Below are 24,841 nucleotides of genomic sequence, written 5' to 3'. Positions count from 1 at the left end.
ATTTGCTACTTCTTACTTTTTTTTTCCCTATTTTACATCTCTATATAAACAACTCCATTCACTTCATTATTTTTCATTCCAAAAAACACCCACAAACACATACAAACATAAATCAATCATCCATTTCATACAACAAAAATGTTAAGTTCTGACGAAGATTCAACAACCTACATTCAAAGGTATTTTGTAGATCCACAAATGTTGAACACATTTGTTAATCTTGTAGAAGAAGAAGAAGAAACCGAGGCCGAAAGTTCCAAAGTACCAAGAGCACCAAGAAGATACATACCAAGAAACCACGCCGATGCGACAACCTGTCTTTATAATCATTACTTCGCCCCGGAACCCGTCTTTCCTGCTGATTATTTTCACAGGCGTTTTCGAATGCCCAGAGAAATGTTTATTCGTATAGTGAAGGACATATAAACCTTTGATGCCATACAACCATTACCGCCTCACTTTCAATACTTTCACAATCCCTCTGTCGATGTTGCGGGTGTTCCCACTTTAAAAATTTTTCAAAAATGTACTTCCGTTGTACGCCAGCTGGCGTACGGTGCTTCCGCCGACCAACTAGATGAGTATTTGGAAATGGGTCGACAAACGTCATACGATGCTATGAACAACTTTTGTAAGTGCATCATTCAATTGTATCACGATGAGTATATGAGAAAACCGACCCAAGAAGATGTTAATCGAGTGACTACGAAGCATTTGGAGGTGCATGGTTTCCTGGGTATGCTCGGCAGCGTTGATTGTATACACTGGCCATGGAGAAACTGCCCCACCGCATGGCAAGGCCAATACACTCGTGGCGACAAAGGACACCCAACAAACATGCTTGAAGCTGTTGCTTCATATGATTTTTGGATTTGGAATGCTTACTTTGGACCAGCCGGTTCGAACAACGACAGAAACGTACTCAATGAATCTGACTTGTTCGACCAGCTCCTTGAAGATAGAGCTCCTGTCGTCAACTTTACCGCTAACGGCGAGCAGTTTACAAAGGGGTATCATCTAGCCGACAGTATTTATCCTGAATGGTCTACACTCGTGAAGTCTTTCAAGTGTCCCATAGACCCCAAGACGACAAAGTTTAAGCGCTATCAAGAAGCTGCAAGGAAAGACGTAGAACATGCATTCGGGGTGCTTCAAGGTCGTTTCCATATCCTCACTGACGGAGCGCGTCCATTGAGCATCAACAAAATTTAAGCGTATGATGTACAGATGTGTGATTTTGCACAACATGGTTGTTGATTATAACGGTCGTGCAATTAGTCCATTTGATTTGGAGTTAATTCCGGAGGAGAGGCCAGTTCGTACTTGGGACCAAAGAGTGGGAACACAATTACGTATGATGGGGGAGTTACGTGATCAACTGACGCACCACCGTCTTCGAGGCGCTCTAGTCGAACACATGTGGAACTTGCCTGCACAACAGCGTCAACGTTGAAGTTTTTTTTTTTTTAAATAATAATAAGTTGTCTTTTATTAATTTATTTATGTATCGTGTTGGTTTTCTTATTTTCTAGATTTAATCTGTTTTATGTTTTTTTTAAATTAATTTAATGTGTTTTTATTTAATGTAATGTAATGTTTTTTAATAATAATAAAAATAAGCTTGTGCTTTTTATTTTGATATATTAAAATAAAATAAAAGTAGAGGAAGAGGTGAGGTTGATAATGAGTGAGGAAGAGGTGTTTTAGGAGAGAGAAAAATTGATATGGCAGTGAGAAGGAGGAATGATGGTATCTACGGTTGACAGATGCCTAAGTAAACATAGGTTACCTACAAAAGGACTTATTTTCTCAATTAAAAACCCATACAATGACATCGTAAGGATATAAATTATTCTATGATTATAACCGTTCCATGCTTAATATAATTAATCTATAATAAATTAAATTTCATTAAATTAAATCAGTTTAAAATGTCTTTTTTTGCGTACAGGGTGATCCGCTTTTTCCTTAGACATTTTTAATTTAGGATTAGTTTCCTGTAATATAAGAAACTTTGAACGAATGTGTATAGTAGGAAATAATTAAAGTTGTGTGTATTGTATGTAAACAACTCGAAAAAATGTTTATTGTATGTAAGAATTTCGTTTCAACCAATTAAAATCTGATAAGTGACACATGTATATGGTTGCCACGTATGTTTTCTTACATACAATAAACAATTTTTCGAGTTACTTAGATACAATACACACAACTTTAGTTTTTTCCTACTATAAACATTCGGTCAAAGATAGTTACATTCCAGAAAACTAATCTCTTTTAATTTTGTTCCGTAGATCTTAACATTAATGCTTCAACAGAGAATTCGTGATTGAAGATTATGTGGTCCATACTAAGTGTGATGAATTGCCATATGTTGTGCATGGTATCCTATATGGACTCGGATAAAAGGGGCAAGTTAATGCCGAAGAAGAAAAAACTTATTAGTTGAGAAAGTTGGAACGTAAAAATTTGGAAGGATTCGACAAGTTTGGGGATCAATTTTGTTATGTACTACTAGCACGGTACCCGCGCGATGCGGCGATAGTTATGGTGGCGACGGTGTAATGATTGGGCGACGGTTGGTGATTGAGCAAAGTTGAGTTTTGTATATAATTGATGTAAATGGTTAATGGACATATTTTTAAAACATAAAAAATTGATAGTGTAATTTAATCATTAATATTAAGGAGGTAGTGTATGTGAAAGTATTTTAAGGGGTGCCAAGTGAATATAAAAAGGTCTATTCTTTGGTATAGATATAGTTTATACAACCGATCTTTGGTATTTTAAATGATTGGGGTTAGTATAATTTTGAAAGGAGTGGACAGTAAAAGGATGATATAGTTGAAGATGAAACAAACATAATATATAATTGGGAGATTTACATATATATCTTATTTTTTAATGCACAATTACATATTTACCCAAACCATGATTTAATCGATATAACCCGATACTAATATTGATTAAATCAAACCATGTAGTCAAGTAGTATCTTGAATTGTGACATGTCTACCTCGCCCCCTTTACTATACCTTTTCAAGGCTTCAATCACTATACGCTAATGTGGTCTATGTTTCATAAATTCATGCTGGAGTACTTGGCAGGTCTCAATTGCTAATTTTCACTATGCATTCCCCAAAAAAATGTAAGAAAATTTGCTTAACAAGAACATGACCCACAACAACTTTTTGTCGTCTTTTCTACATTTCCTAATAAAGAAAAAGCCTCAATTCTATTTTAGGTAACTCTACTTTAGGTAATTTTAATTATCCCTTAATAAATTAATTTACACTCTAAATATTTATTTCAATAATTAACACTTTAAGCTCTTATCTTCTAAAAATTGTCATTATCACAATTACATCAACCTACACCACTTGACACCTACACCACTTGACACCGCCACCACCACGAATAGTACCATCACCGACACCACTAGACCGCCTTCCCCACCACTGCCGCCGCATTGCGCAGGTACTATGTTCGTTATCAATAACTAATGCGTTAAACATGACCCATTTTCCTTATTTAGGAAGTCGTGCATTCATAAATAGACTTAGTGTGGGTCAAAACAAGTATTAACCTTTAGTATGGGTCAAAACAAGTATAAATCTTTAGTATGGGTCAAGCATACATCAGACAACAAGGCCCCAATAAAAACTAAGAAGTTGCATTTATGCTATTTTCCCTAATTGTTGTTTATTTTTGTGGATCTTTATATAAAACACAATTAGTTAAATGGGACACAGACATTTTCATTCCTCACACACTTCATACAAGACTCACAATATGACTCTGTAAGTGTATCATGGTTTTCTTAAGTTCGGTGCTTCCAACCAAATCATTCATCATAATTAATGCAACAAGTAACATCTTTAAGAAGAAATTACAACCTCAACCCAATTTTACTTATAAGCTAATTCATGTTATGTCTTATTTCTAACTGAGGGTAAAAGTTAAAAATAGCTAAAAAGGATGGGTCCAATGGGCCTAAAGCGTATGAAGTATCTGTAAATCAATTTGTAAGTCTCGATCTAGTAACCAAATAGTGGTAGTCTTTTTTGAAAAGAGCGGATCAAATATCACAACGGAAGGCATAGATTACGTTGTTTTAACTGGGTCCGTGCTAAAGAGTCCTCACCCAATACCTTATAAGAGAAAAAACCCCTTAATAGTCCGCCCACAGAGGTATTGACTTATTCTATACATTAAGAAAATGAAACAGAGGTAACCAATTAATGGTAGTATTTTTGAATAGTGCGGATCGAATATCACAACAGAGAGTCTAGGTTATGTTGCATTAACCAGATCCATGCTCGAGAGTCCCTCACCCGATACCAAGTAGGAGGAAAAACCCCGACAAATATTAAGGGAAAAATCTTGCTCTCTTAGACTTAAAAATGGGTCTCTACATATCCAAAATCTCATAGAAGGACTTTTTTACAATAAGCTATTAACTCATTGGTACCAAATAGTGGTAATTAATCATTTTATATGTCAGGTTTGAACAACACACCTAATTAACTTTGTTATGGCTAAAGTAAGAATTTATAGAATATGATAATTGTGGCCAGTAATTTGTAGAAGCTAAAAGTAGTGGCGGATCCAGGATTTTGATTTAGGTAGGTCCTTTATTTAACTTGACGAGTTATAGTTGAGATAGAGAAAAAATTGAAATGGGTCGGCACAATCTATCAGGTCACAAATGTACACATATAAACATTCATTTGATACAAATGTGGTTTCTTATTGTTAATAAAGCATACATTACTATTACCAAGCTTGTCTAATAAAATGGAAAAAAAAGATAAAAAAGAAAAAAAAAAAAACACTCAACACTTGACTGATTCATCTGAGATTAAGAAAAACAATGTCAAAAAAACAATTTGTATTATAGAAATAAAATGAATAATGATTTGTCTCATGGCAAATCAGATAGTTACAAAAAACGACTACCTATAATGAACAAATTAATTTAGCCGGATAACACTAAAAGGTCAATTAATATTATTTTGTAAATTCATTAAAAATAAACATTGTCTATTGATAAATTTAGCTAAGTGTTGTTCATAAACTTAATAGTCAATACTTTAAATATAATATATCCATGAAATTATAAGAGGGGTAAATTGTAACTTTTGAAAAATATGTAATCTAGTTTTAAAAAGTTTGAATAGTTTAAGGTTTTAAGTGAAAAATAACAATTATTCTAACTCAATAGTCAACATTTTGTGGACCACACTAATTCATTTGCAGGCTTTCAACTTCGTCTTCTTCAACATTATTCTTTCATTACACCGTCGCCGAAAATTTTTTTATCCTTTTAATTTTATATTTTATTTCAAGTAACATGAAAAACATAAGCCATATTCAAGAATAGAATGTCTAAGGTGGTTCCTAATCAAATTTATACATAGGTCCTCGAAAAAATTATCACATAATCTCTAAACTTTTTCCGAATCTTAGGTAGGTCTACCTTCTTGTACTGTAAATCCGCCACTGGCTAAAAGTTAAAGAAGATGAGTAAGTCATCATCACTATAACTAGAACAATACTCGTGTGTTGCTCGGGTTACACTAAATAAAACATATTTATAACTTACATCACATATCTCACATAGCTTAGTATAGCATATTAAACATAGATGAAGAGGAATAGTGAGTACCTTAAATCCAAAATCAATAACCTAAGTCTTTATTATCCATTTAACTATAACTCCTTTCCGATATTTTATCTATAATCCCTTATAAAGCATATTGATTTCTCCTATTTTAGGAAATTTAACACTATTTTATACCCAAAATACCCTTATTTCTTAATCATAATTCTCATATACACTTAATCTATACTTTTATACTATTTAATAAATAAAAGAACCATCTCGTTAAAAGTTATGAAAGAATAATCTAAAATACCATTAATGATTAAATTACAATATCAGTCATTTATCCAAAATATTTCCATTAACTTTTTACATCAATTACCTATACATCAATTATCTACACCACTTGACGTCACCTCCACTACCAAAAATCGCCCCCACCACCAAACCGTGTCTGCCACAACTACCGCCGCATTACGCTGGTATGGTACTAATTTTATACAAAACGTGACACAATTGGATTGCAAATAAAAAAGAAAACCAACATGAAATAAAGTTGTATACAATTTCATGCATAACCAAGGGTTTATTGACTAAAAAGATTGATCTATGATGGTAGCCAAATGTACACCCCAATAATTTTAAGGTAATAAATTAACCCTGTTTGTAGTTTTGACATTAAAATAAGTTCCTAGTGTTTTATTTTTGGATATGGGGTTAATTTAGTTGGAACCTTAGCGGATAGTGGGTATTATACCCATTAAAAATTTGAAAGGGGGTCATGGCATATGTACGAGCTGCCAGCCACATTCCCACCTTATTTCCTATACTCAACTTCTTCCATTACCTTCTTCATCCTTCTTGATTATCCAATCCAACTTCAATCCATGCAATTGAGACTTCTAATCTCAAATTAAAGATTCATCTATCAAGCATAATAATAATCATTCTCTTGAAATTAAGAAATTAAAAGTTAGGGTTTGAGTTGGAGTGGTGGTAGTGGCCGAAAATCCAAGAGGAAAAAGAGGGGAAGAGAAATTTATGACCTAAAGTCTTAAATTAAGTTCTTGAATCCTTTAAGGTATTGATTCTTAACCTAATTTCTTTTTCTTTCTAAGAATTAGGGTTCTTGAAAGGTGGAATTTGGGGGATTTTACTAGTAATGGGTTTTTATATGTTTTTTCCGCAAATGCTTGTATATTATGAGTTAGTTATTGAGTTGCTTATTGAAATTTATTATAATGAGAATAATGGAAGTGAAATTCCAACTATGACAATGGTGATTTTGCTAGTTAAGTGAAGTAATGTTGATAATGATGATGATTTCTTGAATTAATATGTGAATTTTTGTAAGTAAGCAACTCAATGACTTGAGGGGGTGATTAGATGTTAGGAATGCTAGTGAATGGCTAGTTTGGCTATGTTGAAACAGCTAGGAATGTGAATATCGCCTTATATGCATATTATGATATCTTGATAGGTTTAAAGCTTGATTTGTTGCTATTGCGGTTATCTTGATTTGTTTGTTGTGTCGCGAAGAAGCTGAGTATACTTGCATATCTTTGTACATTCGTCGGGTCAATTACCATACGATGTTGAGCAGTTTCCATGTGTGGTGATTGATTTGGCGTTAAGCCTAAGTAGTGGCTTTCTTTGATTACAGGCCTAATTAGTGGCCATAGCTTATGTGGAGCATTGTTATTGTTATATTTGATTGTGATTATAATCATTTGCTTATATGGATCCATGTAATGCGTTTGCACAAAGGTGAGTATTATAGATATGACACGATGGTGTCATAGTCTATATGCGACATTCCTTTGTGTATTGCCCTCCTTCGTTTATATGATTATACGCAAACATATTCACTAAGCATTAGCTTACCTTCCTGTTGTTCACCATTTTATAGGTAGTTCCGGAAGAAGGAACTAGGTATGGTTGATTTGGAGTTGCTAGTTGATTTTGAAGGTATTTGACCATTCACGAAAGAATGGTATTCTAGTGATTAGAGACTTAGATATCCCTCCTCGCTATGGATCTTTGTACATGTTTAGATTTTTGATGGTCATGCTTTTGGTACATTTCTGTAAATGATCAGGTGTAGCTCTTTTGGTTTAGCAAAGTTTGTATTTTGGTTTAAAAGGTGTCAAATTGGGTAAACAACCCATATGGTTGTGCACATGAACGTTAAATCAAACGGATGTTGTAACTATGGTTGGAAATGTGTGAGTACTGGATTATATCTTAGAAATGATGATTTTGAGGTTTGGTTTTGAGGGTGGAAGTTATAAGTTTAATCAAGTGTTAAATAGAAGTTTGTGGTGTTGCTGGTTTGGGAGACACTGCGACGCAGTGGAGGTGAACCCTCCCACTGCGGTGCAGTGGGTATCCTCAGATAAGAATTGTGTTTTTCTCCCACTGCGGCGCAGTGGGGAATGGAACCCCCATTGCGGCGCAGTGGGTATATACTATAATAATAATAAAAAAATTTCTTGTTTCTTTTATATACCGAGTCTAGTCGTTTCACCAAACCGTCAAATAAAAAGAAAACATACATGTTTATTTAGTAATGAACACCAACAACATTAACGGTGTATGTATATATATAGGGGACCCTTATTTTGAGAACCCATTTTTTTGTAAGAACCGTAAGAACTCCTAAATTTTATATTGGATCACATGTTTTTTTTGTTCATTCACATGTGAAACGTCATAAAAATATATGTTGTAGAAATTTTTTTTTTCAAAACCTTATATATAGTCGTTTATCACATGAAAAAAAAAACGTGAACAAATTTATTCATAAGTTTATAAAAGGCTATATAAAATTAAGTGCTCTCATTCATTCAACACGTTACCCCTGTTGTAAATTACTCGTACAAATTACACATATTTCTATGTTGAGCTTTTGACTTAAAAAGCACATAATACAAGCTCTTTACATTAAGGAACACTATAACAGTATTTACCTGCCACGTTTGCCACCGTCTACTATCCATCTCTTTTATTGTAAAAAGCCTTCATTTGGATCAATAATACAACACTCAACCATTTTTCAATCAATAATATATGAATTATATAAAAAAAAAAATAGAGAAGAGATAGATAGCAGAAATATGTATTTTATATCTTAGTTGTGTACGTTGTTAGTTGTTAGAGTCATACATACATCATTAAATCTATATATAAATAGATTAGTTTCTTGTTATCAGTATAGCTAAAGCTCCGTTTTAAATGGTGATTTACGGGATTGATGAGGAAAGTAGGGTAAACCCATTCTATTATATATCCAAAAATATAGATTTTTTGTATGGATCCTACTAATTTCGAACCATATGGTGTAAATACGAACATTTGTGATAGAATTTGTAAAACTACGAAAACCGGTGTCTAAGATACCGGTCTTAAGTTTTTTGGAGCAAAGCCGGTGACTCCAACACCGGTCTTATTCGACGTGGCAAGCAGGAAGGCAAAGCCGTTGTCTTAGACACCGATCTTCAATGTTTATACCCAAAGTCGGTATCTAAGAGGCCGTCTTTCTTGTGTTTTGTGTTTAAAGACATTTTTAAACAAAGACCAGCAATTGAGAAACCGGTCTTCTAATACGTGTCACGCAACTGAAACATTTGGAAAATCTTTTATGAATGGGAGATTTTTTAAAGCTTTTTTCTTGCGGGTATAATGAAGATGGTGATGAAAACAAAGTATGTTCAATTAAATGGTTTGATGGTATTTGTTTACTAAATATACCATCACATCTATTATAGGTACAACTAAACCTCCGTTTTAAATGGATGTGTATAAACGACCATGATAAATATATGATCACGTTCTTATTATCATTATAACTAAACCTCTGTTTAAATGGAGGAGTTTACATAGCCAGGATTAATAATCAATTGGATTGGATGGATAAGATTAGATTAAAAAGAAACTCATCGGTGGCAATATATATATATATATATTATATACTAAAAAGTTATTTTGAGAACCTTTTTTTTTGCGAAAATCTTTGAAAACTTTTCAAATCAAGCCCAACCAATGATTATTCTTTACATGAAAATTGTTTTTTGATTGTTTTCTGAATAACTTATGCGTAATTTTAAAGTTTATAATTGTGTGGAGGCATAGATTATCATCCGTTATACAATTATATGGAGATTTGGATTCTTGATCATATGTGCACGAATATTGGTATCATTACATGTGATCGACTTGCATACATGTGATCATAGCAATATACGTGCACATGTGATCAAGAATCCAAATCTTCACATATATGTATAATGAATGATAATCAATGCCTCCACACAATTATAAACTTTAAAATTACACATAAGTTATTCGGAAAACAATCAAAATACAATTTTCATGTAAAGAACAATCATCGGTTGGACTTGATTTGAAAAGTTCTCAAAGGTTCTCGCAAAAAAAATTTCTCAAAATAACTTTACCCTATATATATAATAATAATAATAATTATATGTGGCCATTTGGATTTAACTAGAAGTAGACTCTAGAACACAATTTTTTAGTAGTTATTTTGGGCCTTTTATAGGTTGGTTAATTTGGTGAATAGAAAAGCAAGCAAAAAGGAGGCCATGTGTTTTGAGCACTAGCCCATCTGATTGGAAATATAAATCATAAATGGATATTTTGAAGGGAGAATTGCTTATTTATCCAAATACACTATCTATTGTCATTAGAAAAATCATTTTATTTATTTTAAACACAAATGACCTGTAGTTAAAGTACATATATGTGTGCGGTAAGAAAATATAATAAGATATCAAAATGTTATTTGCACGTATTTGGATGTTTATAATAATTAGAAGACTAGTTAAAATAGCATTCTCGTGTCCATTTGCCTAGCTAAGACAAATACATATTCATTCGATTCACAAATGAACAAACTATATGCTCTTTAAGTATTGTAATATCGTAATGATTAATGCTTTGACTAATATCACAAAAGATAGTTCATCAATAGTTTAAATATAAATGCCATATGCTTAATTAATATAAATAACTTTTTCTTGCTCATGGTTTATATATTATATTATATTATATTATATATTATATATGGCGAATTATTTTCTAGAGGATTAATTCGTATGTACATTATAAATAGAATTGTACATTATAAATAGGATTGCACCTTCTTAACTTATAAGATATAGTATCAAGTGAAATGGAAATGAAGATTGAAAAACAACCCTCTAAAATCATAAAACCCTTTGTTCCAACACTTAGTAGCCACTACAAGCTTGGCTTCATCGAAGAAGTCGTTTCTCTCATATATGTTCGCATTGTTCTTTTTTTCCCATCGAATACCGATCACAACGACACAAAGTTTGTTGCCCGGTTAGAAAAATCTTTAGAGAAAATTCTAACACGATTCTACCCTGTTGCTGGTAGATACGTTAAAGAAACAAACATCATTGATTGCAATGATGAAGGTGTTGAGTTTATAGACGCGCAAATTAACATCAAACTTGATGATTTTCTTGATTCCAAAGACAATGATAAGTTCATTGATGAATTCATTCCATCTAAATTTGGGCTTGGTTTTGATATGCATAATGATTCATCATTAATTACAATTCAAGTTACAACTTTTGAGTGTGGAGGTGTGGCAATAGGTATAAGTGGGTCACATTTGCTTTTTGATGCTTCAACTCTATGCACATTCATTAATGAATGGGCTCTTATGAACCGAGAAGAAAATGAGACTGAATTCACTGCGTATGGTTTTGGCTCGTCCTCAGTGTTTCCGGCTCATGGTTTCCATCCCTTTCCAGTAGTATCCGATGATATGTTAAGCAAGTATACTAGAAAGAAACTTTCATTTAATGCGAGTTTAATATCGAACCTAAAAGAGAAGGCGAAAAATAGTATCCATAAATGGTCCAAAGTACAAGTAGTGGCATCAATCATTTGGAAGGCTCTTATTGATGTTGATCTACAAATATACAATTCTCCAAGAAATTCTATTCTACTTCAGCCCATAAATTTAAGAGAAAAAATGGCATCTTTAATACCCAAAAGTTCTTGTGGAAATATTTTCGGGGTGCTTCTCCAAGAAGTTGGGACTACTAAAACGTTCGAAGAACTTGCAGATCTTTTAAGTGATTTTGTGAGGAAATCCATAAATGAGTACTCAAAAACGTACCACGACAACGAAGAAGGGGTAACGATGGTTTTGAATTCGTTTTTACAACTATACAAGATTAATCCTGAATCAACTAATTTGATCATTTTAACTAGTTGGTGTAAGTTTCCTTTCTATGAAGCTGATTTTGGTTTTGGGAAGCCCATTTGGGTAGCCCCAGGGACAATACCTTTGGAAAAATCGGTTTACTTGATAGATGATGTCCAAGGCAATGGAGTTGAAGCATATGTTTTTCTTAAAGTCGAAGAGGTCCCAAAATTTGAAGAAGCTCTAAATCGTGTAAACACTTTATTATTTGCCTAACATCTGATCATTTGCTTTTGTTACTTCACAATCTACTTTTGCTTGTTTGTCAATTTTAATATTATTAGCCAGAAAGTTTCCCACTCTCTGAAGCAGGATATAAGTTTTTGCTTAAGCTACATAAATTATAGGGATTAGTTTCCTGAAATGTAACTATCTTTGACCGAATGTCTATAGTAGGAAAAAACTAAAGTTATGTGTATTGTATGTAAGCAACTTGAAAAAATGTTTATTGTATGTAAGAAAACATACGTGGCAACCACATACAGGTGCCACTTGTCAGATTGTAATTGGTTGAAACGAAATTCTTACATACAATAAACATTATTTCAAAGTTGTTTATATACAATACACACAACTTTAGTTATTTCCTACTATAGACATTGGTTCAAAGTTTCTTACATTTTAGGAAACCAATCCCTAAATTATATGGTTTACCATTTGAGTTCGTGGAGCTATATGTGAACTTTATTATTTAAATATTATTGTAGCTAAAGCTATAGCAAATAAAGATATTTTGCTCGAATATATGTATGTGTATGTATCAGTTAAGGGTGTTCAACAATTTCGTTGAGAAGAATGGAAAAAAGAAAAATCAAGGCCCAAGCTAAAGTTTGTACAGAAATTGGCGTATTTGATCTTAATGTAATAATTAGGGGTGAGCAAAAACCGAACCGGAAAACCAAAAATCGAAAAAAACCGAACTGAAAAAACCAAAAACCGAACGAAATCCATTGGTTTGGTTTTTGTTTTCTAAAAACTGAACGGATCGGTTCGGGTTTCGGTTTCATATGCCAAAAAACCGATCAAAAACCGAACCGAACCGAATCAATTATATATTAATTATTTAATATTTATATCATATTACATTTATATTTATTACTTATAATTTGTAAATATGTTAATATATTTAAACTTTTTGTCTTTTTAGTATACAAATCTATATAAATTGTATGTTTTAGATGAAAACGTACAAGAAAATCAATTCATTTTATAAAAGTTATATCAATTTTAACACCTAAAAAATATAATTAGTCGATAAAAAACATCTTTATATTTTAATTTCTATATCATAATTTTTTTTGTTAACAACTGAAAATTAAATTTATAACATAATAAACAAAAAAGTTAAAAAAAAATTATAATAAAAACCGAATAAAAACCGAAACCGATCCAAACCGAACCAAAAAACCGACAAACCTAACCGAGCAAAAACCGAATCCAATGGATTGGGTTTTCTAAAAATCGAATGGATCGGTTATGGTTTCGGTTTTAGCCAAAAATCGAACCAAACCGATCCATACTCATCTGTAGTAATAATTACAACTCTATATTATTATTTTTCTAATAAAACCAAATAAGCTATGAAAGCAAAAGTTATTATACAAAAAAAAATAAAATACCGCATAGTTAAAGATTGAGAAACGAATCAAGAAAGATTTGACATTGTAGATTCTTGTAGCTAAGTTGGACAAATCACCTAAGCAAGAGCCCGGTATGGCTAGCGAAAGAATTGATGCTGCAACCTGCAGGTATTAACCAGAAAATTGGACAAAACTTTGGGCCCCTCATAGATTTGGTACCTGGGAGTATGACCCTACTGCCTTACCCAAGAGCAGGGACTGGATTTGGTAATACATACGGTTTCTAAACGGACCGCAGGTGATGGGTGCGGATATCATTTTCGCATTACCATGTTCGCGGGTTTTTCTTGATATGCTAATTCAGGGGTATCCACCAACGTATTCACGGGTTAGTGGTACAGATTTATCTATGACAGATATGGTATACCCATTATCCGTCCACAGCCCGCGAACGGGTACATATTTCTACCTGTATCGTATCCACGGGTAAAATTTATTGAAATTATCCGTCCATAACGAATGGATATCCACGGGTCACGGGTTTTTTCTCGCCCCTTGCCATCCTTAGGTTTCTTCGAGTTTATGTGAGATTCCTGTTCTTTATTCTACTTGGTCGGAACCTGCTACTATAATTTGCAGCTATACAAATATAGATTATGATTTGGTTGTGATAAGCTAACATAGCCAGTGTCTTTCGATTGTTATTGCTACAACTTATCAATATGTTTTGCTAACTATTGTTTCTTACATTGTTGTTTTGTTCGGCTACCTATTGTTCGCTGCTCGTTGATGCTATTAAATCCACCTCTGGTGATCAATTTTGTCCAATGTAGCTCGTTGCTGTTGTATTACAATTCTTTTACTATCAGCCCTTTATCACGGACATAGTCAGCAGGCCGATTGTGCTTAAGTTTATTAAAGGTCACTCATGGACATATGATCTGTATGGAAACTAGGATATCTCTTTGTGTCTTGTGATCACTTTTCATAAACAACAATTCGAACCCATTGTCTAAGTCATATGAACTTCATTTATGATATTACAAAAAGTCCAATTTGGCTTGATACAAGAATCTTGTTGCAAGAAAGTTAAATCACTGTGCTTACTAATAAGCTTAGATAGTATTACTTACTCCCTGGTCTGTTTGTTCATATAAGTTTGCTTCATGGCTTGCTGATATGAGTGATGAGTGGATACCATTAGGCTTGTCAATTTCCATACTCATCAACTATGCCAAGTTAATTTGAGCTTTGGGGCAGCTTCATGGAAGTTTCAGGACCTGAAACCCTCAGGTCGTGTTTGGTTCACGGAATTTGACGGAATATGATGGAGTTGGAATTGAATTCTATTCCTTAGTTCGTTTGGTTGTTCAAAAATGAAGGAATCTTATTCCGTTGAAATGTAAACATTCCATCATTTGATGGAATCTCCCTTCCTTGGGGATGGGGAAAGGAATTCATTCCTTCTGTTACTTGAATTCTCGAAAAATCAAAAACATTCCGTCAAATTTCATTCCTTTAGATTCCAATTCTGATAAATTTCATTCCTTTCAAAAACATTTTGTGAACCAAACGCGTCCTAGGTCATCTCCTATTTTTGTCTCGCTGGTTAATTAACCAGCCATTGAGACAACCATAAGGGGGTGTTGCCCTTGAGACCCCTCATGGTAATGCAGCCCTTTCACCTCGCGTTTGGTTCGCAGATTCAGATGAAATCTGATGGAATTGGAAATGAATTCTATTCCTTAGTGCATTTGGTTCTTAAGGAATATCACTCCGTTGGAATGTAAACATTCCCTCATTTGATGGAATCTCCATTCCATGGGGATGGAGGAAGGAATCTCATTCCTGCAGGCACTTAAATCTTTAAAAAATGAAAAACATTCCGTTAAATTTCATTCCAATCATATTTGAATTCCTTTTACAGAATTCATTTCTTCCAAAAACATTCTGTGAACCAAACGCACCCTTATTAGGGTTTGGTGAATACCTTTTTACCTAAAATTTATTGGGTTTTGAGATTATATTGACTTATACAGGTGTATACACTGTACCTTTTGAATTGTTTCAAAGTAAAGTCCAGTTCATTCATCACACTAAACGGATCATGATTATACGGATAACCTGTATATTGATACGGTATTTCAAAATATAACAAATACATGGTTACCTAATGATGCAGAGAGAAAGAAAAATGTGATTTACACATCAAAATGATTACAACGGCTATTTATATAGTTTTATACGGCCATCTAACCGACTTAGCGAGACATAGTTTCCGTTGGTCCCTCGACTATCAAAATTCTACGTAAGACCCCCTTATCTTCCTAATTATTAGACTTCGTAACACATAAAAGGATCATGATTATCTAACACACTTGACCAGGGCTTTAGAAGGTAATGACCTGAGGATACTTGAGCAATAGACAGATCATGACTGATGATTTGATTCCATGTCTTGTAATAAGCCAAAGGATCTTCTTTTTTGTTTCCATCATCATACACAAGGCTCATACCATACTCCCTTACATTTTCATAATCTGGTCAGTCCCCACCATAACGAATAAATCTTTTTTCATAAAAATACTTGAACTTTTTACTAAAGTGGATACTAACTTCATCACCATCTTCAAACTCGTAGTTCCTGAACATCCAATGGCTTAACCATACCACAACATAATCACCATCTTCAAGCTCATAATCTGGAGGGTGTGCAAAGATTATAGGTTGGTAAGTCCAGGAGCAGTTCTTTGTCAAATTCCTTATTTCAATTCTTGAAGGGCCCACTTCTGTCAGGTTTGAAATTGTACTTCCAACACATACGTTTAGCCCACAAATCCTACGACTTTCAGGAGATGGCTGCACATGCAAGGTAAATAAATTCTTCTTGCTTATCTGCGTGAACCACTTTGGAACCTCTTGCCCTTCAATATATGTGCTGAATATTCTATGTTCATAAAGCATCTGTCAATTCCACGTTTTAGTAATTAGCTTCACTCACATACATATTGAGAGAGAGGAGTTAATGACGGATAAGAAAAAACGATGTGCACCTGTGTTGGGACTATATTCCCTGTGTAAGGATATAATCCGGCCCAGTTCATCATTGATATCTTATAATAACTCAAACATTCTATATTAGTCCAACCCAAACTATGTAGTATTTCTTCATCTATTTGTGCTAACTTTTCCAATTTGAACTTGCCCTGGATCTCTCTCAAAGAATTAGCGTTGAAATCAATGACATCTGGTGGTGCTGACCTTTCTGGATAAAATGTTATTCTCTCCAATGAAAAACAGAAAGTCGTTACCAAAAAGTATATTGTGTTTGGAGCAGACAAGACCGTTTTCAGCCTATGGCAATTGTTTAATGAAAGAATATTCAGCCTGCTAAGGCTTCTCACACAATCGGGCAGGAAATCAATTGGATTTTCAGATAAATCCAGATTGATCAACATTGACAGGCTACTAAAATCCTTTGGAAAGGATTCATTAGACAAATTATTATTTCTAAGGGATAAACTTACTAACGAGCCTGGTAGAGAAATTAAAATTGTGTTTAAACTTTGTGGTATCACAATGGCAGTGGGAGACTTATGGTCGGATTCTATTCTAATATCAGCCCATCGCACTTCCAGTGACTTCATTTCTTTTATCTCACATGGAAATTCAACAAGAACCGAACAACCATCTAATACTAGTATTCTAAGCATCTTTAACTTTCCTATACTTCTTGGAAGTTTTCTCAGCTTATTGCATTCACTCAAATCAAGCATTTCAAGTTTATTACAATGGTTGCCGATTGATTCACAGACCTGAACTAGACTTGTACATCTTGCGAGTATTAAACGTTTAAGTAGCGGGAATCCAGAGAAATGACCCACACTAACAAGCTCACGGCAATTGCTGAGATTAAGAAACTTCAGTGACCCGAGCAACTGCTAACACAACATAAATAAAAAGCAGCATGTTCGTACATGTTAATTGTTAAAGAGATCGATAACCATGGACCACAAAAAATGAAAAATAAGTAGAAGCTTGAGATTCGGTACCATGGGCTTCTTGCAAAGTCGTCGTAGTTTGCTATTGGACATGTCAAGTGCAACTATATCCTTCATTTGTAAGTCTGAAGGTATATAACTCAAAGGGAATCCATGCATGCACAGCCATCTCAAACCAGCAGGAATATCCTTGTATGATTCATTGAGTTGTACATAGTTCAGTCGGAGTATTCTTAGATCACACATCTTACTAAATGCAAGTGTCTGAAAGCCACCTTTGCTATTACGAAATGAGGAACGAAATATTCTCGAAACCCAGCCATATAACCACCAAATAAGAGAGACAAGAATCTGAACCCAATTGAGTGATTGCAATGATCCAAATTTAAACTTTCGCATATTGGTACTATAGTCAGACTCACATGAAGTTCCATTGTCACATGTTTTCATGTCAAGGACAAGCCCTCGAATTAGCATTGTTCCCTAAGAATAAAAGAAACAACAAATGATTGAAAAGTTACTCCATATGTCTAGATTCATAATACAAAATTAGCCTGGGGATCAAATTAAAGAAATGTCTCATTTTGGTAGAAAGTGTATGAAGGATTATGGAAGTCACTTACGTACGATCCACTTCTTTTTTTTGTACATAAATGAGACTTTTATTCTTATCTTTAGCCATACAAATTAATCAAAGTGTACATAAATATAGGTACATGCTAACCTGCCTTTTTTGCAACACATTCACACACTCCTCGTGACGCCATAATAGACTACGCTTCCATGGCTTCTTGGGGTATTCTTGATGGACTATATCTCTCCCCATATCTTGAAGAAGTTGATGCATCTCCAACTTATATGTGGATCCAACTGTGAGAAGGCATCTATTTATTAGAATCTTGATCCCAGATGATTTGCATATTTTACAAGATTTTAAAATTTCTTCAGTAAATCTCTATCTTCTCCAAGAAAGAAGCAAGCATTGAACTTAAACAGATCCCTGTCGTTGTCGGATGGCAAAGAGTCGAAACTTATTTTGAGGACCTTTTGAATATCAGGGTAAATGTCATTTTTCTCTAGTGATTCTAAGATATCCTCCCACGTTGCATCTTCACTACGTACAGAACTACCCAAAACTTTAAGAGCCAATGGGTGTCCCTTGCATTACTTCACAACCCTTATTGACTTCGTTTTGTCATCTTCTTTCGGTTCATTGCGCCCAAAGGCATGCCAACTTAAGAGCTGCAGTGATTCCTTCTCATTTAAACTATCAAGAAAGTGCTTCTTATGATTTGGTGGAACTCTTGTTTGAAACAACTTACACTTTTCTGTTAATAAGTCATTTTTAGATGTTACTATGATTTTGCTTCCCCGATGAAGGCCTTTTGTGCCAAGTAACACATCCAACTGCTCATACTTATCTATACCATCTAAAACTAGAAGACTTCTTTTCCTAAGTAGCGTTTTCTCGATCCTAGAGGTACCCACATCAGTGTTATGTATCTCCATTCGACTTCTATCTCGAATGTCTTTAAGAAGCTGCTTTTGTAAATCAAGCAATCCATCTGGTTGTATACACTTCCTTTCAATATCTTCAAGAAAGCAACTTCTTTCAAAGTCATGATAGTGCAACTGAAAGACATAATTTGCCAAATATGTCTTTCCAATTCCAGCCATTCCCCATATAGTAAGAATTTCAGTGTTTTGACAGGTTTCATCTTTCAAAAATGAAGTTATTTTGTGAATCGAAGACTCCAACCCGATTATATGTGGGATTTTACTCCTTTTGTGTAGATCTAATCTGCCACTAATCTCTTTAATAATTCCTTTAATAAGAATTGTCTCTTTTCTGGAACAGATTCAACGACACATAAGAATTTCAGTGTTTTGACAAGAACAAGATACGACACAACAAATCATCAGATATATACAAAAATAAGCATTAATCTCATTATCCACTTCTTCATTATCCTCACTATTCATACTATTCATTCAGTGAACACAATTACTAACTGGACAAAATATATAAATGCGGCAGAACTTTTTCAAAGCTGAATAAACAGTTAATATGCATATACATGACCCAAATACTAATTATACGGATTTTGTGTCCCTATTTCCCCTGGTATTAAAAGGAAACATTATCTTTGTCTATTGCTTATTATAGTTGATTCTTGTGATGAGACGAATTCTCGAGTCGAAAGTTTCTTATAAATCTGTAAAACTTCTAATAAAGATATTCAAGTTTTTTGAGGGTTAGCATCCCCATTCTTATACGCCTTTTTCTAGATGGTGGAATTTAGCTTGAGGGGCTGAAGTATTAAAAAGGTCATTTGATTTATTTATTTTTTGTAAGGCAACGGATAAATGGCTAATACCCCACGAGGATGCGCTCACGCTGTTTCGACTCCTGGTAATGCCTTTAAGGGTTTGCTCTCCATGTATTAGATGAGTTTTATTTAATGAAAATTCTACCCTACTCCTAAACTTACCCAAATAATCTTAAAATCACCCTGCGAGAAATACCTTATAAACATTCATAATTATACCTTTATCAAATTCATATTTATATCAAGATCTTGACTCTTGGTCATGCAAGCTGTGAGGATATTACTAAATCTCGAGAAACCTGAAATCGACATGATCCAGATGAAGTAAAATGAGTAATATATCCAAGACGTTTAAAATAAGGGCTTAGCTTGGATACAGACTGCATCGATGGAATTACCATGAAAATCAGGGGGACATTTTTGTAATATACCAATCATCTATACGATATGTGTTTGACTGCATCTATTTGATAGAATATCCGAAACTACCTAGCTTGTTGCTTCATCACGTCAGTAGGCTTCACATGATAGAATATCGGAATCACAATATGATCAGAGGTCCTACGTTGTTCCAGAATTAAGGTCAGCTCATCAAGAGACCATGTGGAAAAAGCATAATCCTTGGACAACACGATAACAGAAGCTCTCGACGATTTTATCGCGGTCTCCAATTCGGGTTTCAGATCTTCTCCTGTGTGAATCTCCGCATCATCCAGAAATGTGTCGATATTGGCTTCCAGAAGCGCCTTGTGGAGGTGATCTGTGAAACTGAAACTAGTGTCGGTTCCTCTAAAACTTAGAAACACATCATATTCATAATGGTAATTAGTTGATGAAGAAGAAGAAGAAGAAAAAATATTATGGTCTTGTGGGATCTCAGTAAGAACAATCATGATGATTGATCCAAAAAATTAAATAAAACGAAACTAGAAGCAAAGTCAGTCAATGTTTAAGTAGGGGTAGGCGGATAAATGATCTATATTAATGATATGAAAATTATACCCTCATGTTGTAAAGTTAAGATTTGTAAGACATACGAAATTAATTTACACAATCATTCCATTTTCTTTTAAAAGATATTCACTACTCTTTTTTTTTATCAGAGTTATATTCCCTTAAATCTTTAAAAATTGGTGAGATCCAAGGGCCACATCTCAGCCCTTGGATCAAAAATGATCAATCGTCAGTTTAAAACTAAAAAAAGTACACGGAAGGGTAGTTTTGTTATTTGACATATTATCTTAATCCCCTGCTAACTCTACATAGCTTCACACACACACACCCACACACACACATCTCCTTTCTCTCTCTCCTTTATCTTGGAAAATCACCAGCACCATTACCACCACCAACACTACCACCACCATCTTCAAGTTACCACCACGTTCCAATCGAAAGTACAACCATCGTTGCCTCCGTCATCATCATCATCTCCATCAGTCTTCATCAATGGATCTTGAAGATATTAATAAACAATGGAATATCTATTGAATACGAATATATGGCTTTTTTTTTATGTAAATTCGATTTTTCTCAGGTGATAATCAAATGTAATTTGATAATATGTGATTAGATCTATTCTAACATTTGAACTTGTTAAATTTTATTAATTATTCAATTGACTTTGTTGTTTGGTACAATATTGCACAAGGTGTTTGATGAAATGTCTAAACTAAAGTTTCTTATATATGATTTAATATCAAATCACATTTAATTGAGTATTGAATAAAGTGTTTGATGAAATGTCTAAATCAATGTTTGATAATATGATTTAATCAACTTTATGATCCTGAATTAAATTTTTTGGTGTATAGGTTTGTGGATATAAACTCCATTTGTTTTGTGGAAATGTATGAGTAACATCAAATTCGATTTGTTATCTGTTATTGTTTACTTTTATGTTCATAATCATATTTGATTATGTATAGAGATTACAGAGATTTCTGTTTTTGTAACTGTATGTGTAAAATCATATTTGATTTTGTATATAGATTCTATAGATTTGTGTTTTGTAACTTTGTTTTGTACAATCAAATTTGATTTTGTATTGAGGTTTTAGTTACTTGTGCTCTTATGCGTATCTTCATATTTGATTTTACTCTTACAGCGTGAAAATCCTATATATAATGAACTATTCAAAATCAAAAATGATTTTACACATACATAGTAAAAAACCTATTCAAAATCAAAAATGATTTTACGTATACATTGGGAAAAACCTTTACAAAATAATATATGAGTTTTTATAACACATTGAGACAAAACTAAATGGGTTCCATACAAAGAAAACCATTTAAAATCAAAAATCATTTTACCCATATAGTGTCAAAACCCTATACAAAATCATATATGATTTTATTTGTACATCTAGACAAAAAGAAAATGAGTTCATTTTACCCATATAGTGTCAAAACCCTATACATGCTTTGTCGATTGTGTCGGAAGTATATAAGTTTGATTTCAATTATTTGTCTATAAGTAAATTGGTGCTAGTTCATGGAGTGATAGTAAATGGCATAGTAATTATAGGAAACGATTTGTTAATTGGATTTAATAGTTGATGGTGTCACATTGGTTTCAAGTAGACATGATTGTTAATACTTAACCAAAACAAATTAATTAATTGGGGTAAATCTTGTTAAACGTTGGTGGTGCCAATTTTTTAGGATTGAACTAGTTAGTTAATGGGTTTGAATAGAGTTATAAGCTTGTCGGCCACCAAGTGAGTTTCTTTGTTCGAGTCTAGGTTATCTTGTCAACATATTTGGATTGGGTCTTAATTTAAATGCAACCTAAATTAGTGTATCACGGAGTCGAAAGTGGATGATCTTCTCATCCTATTTGATATAAGACAATTCTCTTTTCGATAAATTCTTAGGAATTTCCAACTCTTTCAATCAACTAACTTTTTAATATAAAATCAAGATGACGTAGTGTCTTTAAAAACCAAAATCTTTTAACTACTTAAAACTCGCTAGCTCTTTATAGTCTCCGTGGAACGAACCTTTACTTGCTTTAATCTATATTGCATACGAACGAGTCCACTGCCCGATTGTGTGTGGTATTCGATTCGGAGTATTTTTAAGGGTTTTAATTTAACTAGATTTTCACACATCACGGGTCGCGGGCCGGGACGGGTTTTTGCGGGTCGGGCCGGGTCGGGCCATTTGCACATCCCTAGCCGCAACAGAAGTGTCAGAAAACGAGGTTGCACCGCAATAGATATATGTTGCGCCGCAATGCCTCAGGTCTTCGACCAGTTCAAGTCAATAAAGTCAAAGTCAACGGAAAGTCAACCCTCCATTGCGCCGCAACCATCCATTGCGCCGCAATGGGGGTCGGTTCTGCACAAATTTTTGGAAACCTATATATAGCGTGTTTCATCATTCTAAAACCCTATCTTTAGTTCTCCAGTCGACTCTAAGCATACTTTTGAAGGGTTTTTCATCTGAAATCATTCTTGGAAGATTGATAGCGTGATTGGAGATTTGTTTAGCCATTGTTTATCATTATCAAAGGATTTCAACATTCGGTACAATATGTCTTAATATATTATTGTTTGTTTTTATTCGTACTATAACATGAGTGGCTAAACGCCTTTTCATCCATCTTGATGGAGTGAGACAATATGCAAGGATTGCACAATATTTTATAATTCAAGTTGATTTACTTTAACGTTGTTTCATGATCTTAATCTATTAATTATTTGTTATTTAATTATTAATTGCGGATAATTTTTTATACAAACTTAGTGGCAACTAGGGTTGGATAGAAGTTATTTTGATTGCTTGGTTAGAAGCGATTGGTTCTATGACGGGTACGGTAGAAGGTAATTAATAATTAATAAGAGTTAACGGGTTAATGGTTGGGTACAATCAATAGACACAATTGTTATCTGAAATGACCAAAACCATTGTTGAATTAGGGAAGTTATAAAAAGGCGTCTCGGGGTACCGGTCTTAATAATGGAACTAGTTTAAACAAGAGAGTCAAATGAAGTTGTTAACTTGACGGGTACGGGGTTGGCAATAAATTTGAGTCTCGGTTATTTAATCAACTAAATTGGATTTGAACTTCATCAAATGTGCAAACTTAACATGTTGTCGAGCGAAATCAAGATGGATGACCTTTAATTTATTGTTTTAAACAACAAAATCTTCTTTCCATTAATCCTGAGGGATTACTTACTTTTCTTACTAACTACTTGCAACGTGGCAATTCAGCCACAACCCCCCCCCCCCCCCCCCAATTTTACTTGAATCACTTAATTGTTACAATTTCTTATAATAGTCCTTGTGAACGATCTCGGCTTACCAGCTTTTACTATACTGCATGTGATCCGGTACACTGCTTATGAGTGTGTAGTGGTCAGTATTATATTTCGGTAAATCGTGTTTATAAATTTTATTACTAGATTTCACACATCACCCCCCACTCAAAAATTTCTAGCTTCGCCACTGGATGATACTCAGATAACCCGGCAGTGAGGTGGTTAAGTCGTTAAGTAACCCAAAATTCCAACACCTTTAGTGCATACTATGCTACCGCCGCCATCATCGACCACCTTCTGCCTTTGAAACCACCACCACGCATGATCCAAATTTATACACCAATCGGCTTTCCGGTTACTTTCCCTAACCAACCGCTTGATTTTCCGACCAATGGCACAAATTTCCAACCACTGGTTTAGCTTTCCGACCAATGTATCTTTTTTCCAATCGTGTAACTAATGAAATTTGCACATTTGTTATTTTATATGAGTCTACTTGATTGTGTATACAAACCTTGGAAAGTGAATATGCCCCATCAAGTGGTCTAATCTCGTCAGAAAAAGAAGAGAAAACAAGAAGTAGGTGGGGTGTTTTCATCATGCAATCTTTTCGAAAACGAACAACAGAAACCTATTGATTGGGACGAAAACACTATGATGATGAAGAAGATGAAAGATAAGGATTAGAATTAAAAGATAATACAAAAGAAGCAACTCCAAAGATGCCATTAAATATAAAAATAACACCTTTTCTGCATTAGCTTTCTCTATTACTTCCTCTTCCTCCACTTGATAA

General features: G+C 33.9%; 2 protein-coding genes and 1 pseudogene across 2 annotated transcripts; 2 read left to right on the top strand and 1 right to left on the bottom strand.

Moving 5' to 3' along the window:
* Positions 1–591: 591 nt before the first annotated feature.
* Positions 592–1,212, top strand: LOC122601109. Its single transcript, XM_043773880.1, has one exon. The coding sequence runs from the start codon at positions 592–594 to the stop codon at positions 1,210–1,212; it is 621 nt and encodes a 206-aa protein (XP_043629815.1).
* Positions 1,213–10,796: 9,584 nt separating this feature from the next.
* Positions 10,797–12,205, top strand: LOC122602383 (pelargonidin 3-O-(6-caffeoylglucoside) 5-O-(6-O-malonylglucoside) 4'''-malonyltransferase-like). Its single transcript, XM_043775073.1, has 2 exons — positions 10,797–11,519; positions 11,610–12,205. Exons 1-2 carry the CDS (start codon positions 10,797–10,799, stop codon positions 12,078–12,080), a joined length of 1,194 nt encoding a protein of 397 aa, XP_043631008.1. The 3' UTR covers positions 12,081–12,205.
* A 3,424-nt stretch (positions 12,206–15,629) lies between these two features.
* LOC122601108 lies at positions 15,630–20,668 on the bottom strand (annotated as a pseudogene).
* Between the last annotated feature and the right edge of the window lie 4,173 nt (positions 20,669–24,841).

The sequence above is a fragment of the Erigeron canadensis genome, chromosome 5 (assembly GCF_010389155.1).
Source record: "Erigeron canadensis isolate Cc75 chromosome 5, C_canadensis_v1, whole genome shotgun sequence".
NCBI lineage: Eukaryota > Viridiplantae > Streptophyta > Magnoliopsida > Asterales > Asteraceae > Erigeron > Erigeron canadensis.
The sequence above is the reverse complement of the archived record's forward strand: the minus strand, read 5'-3'. Positions and strand labels throughout refer to the sequence as shown.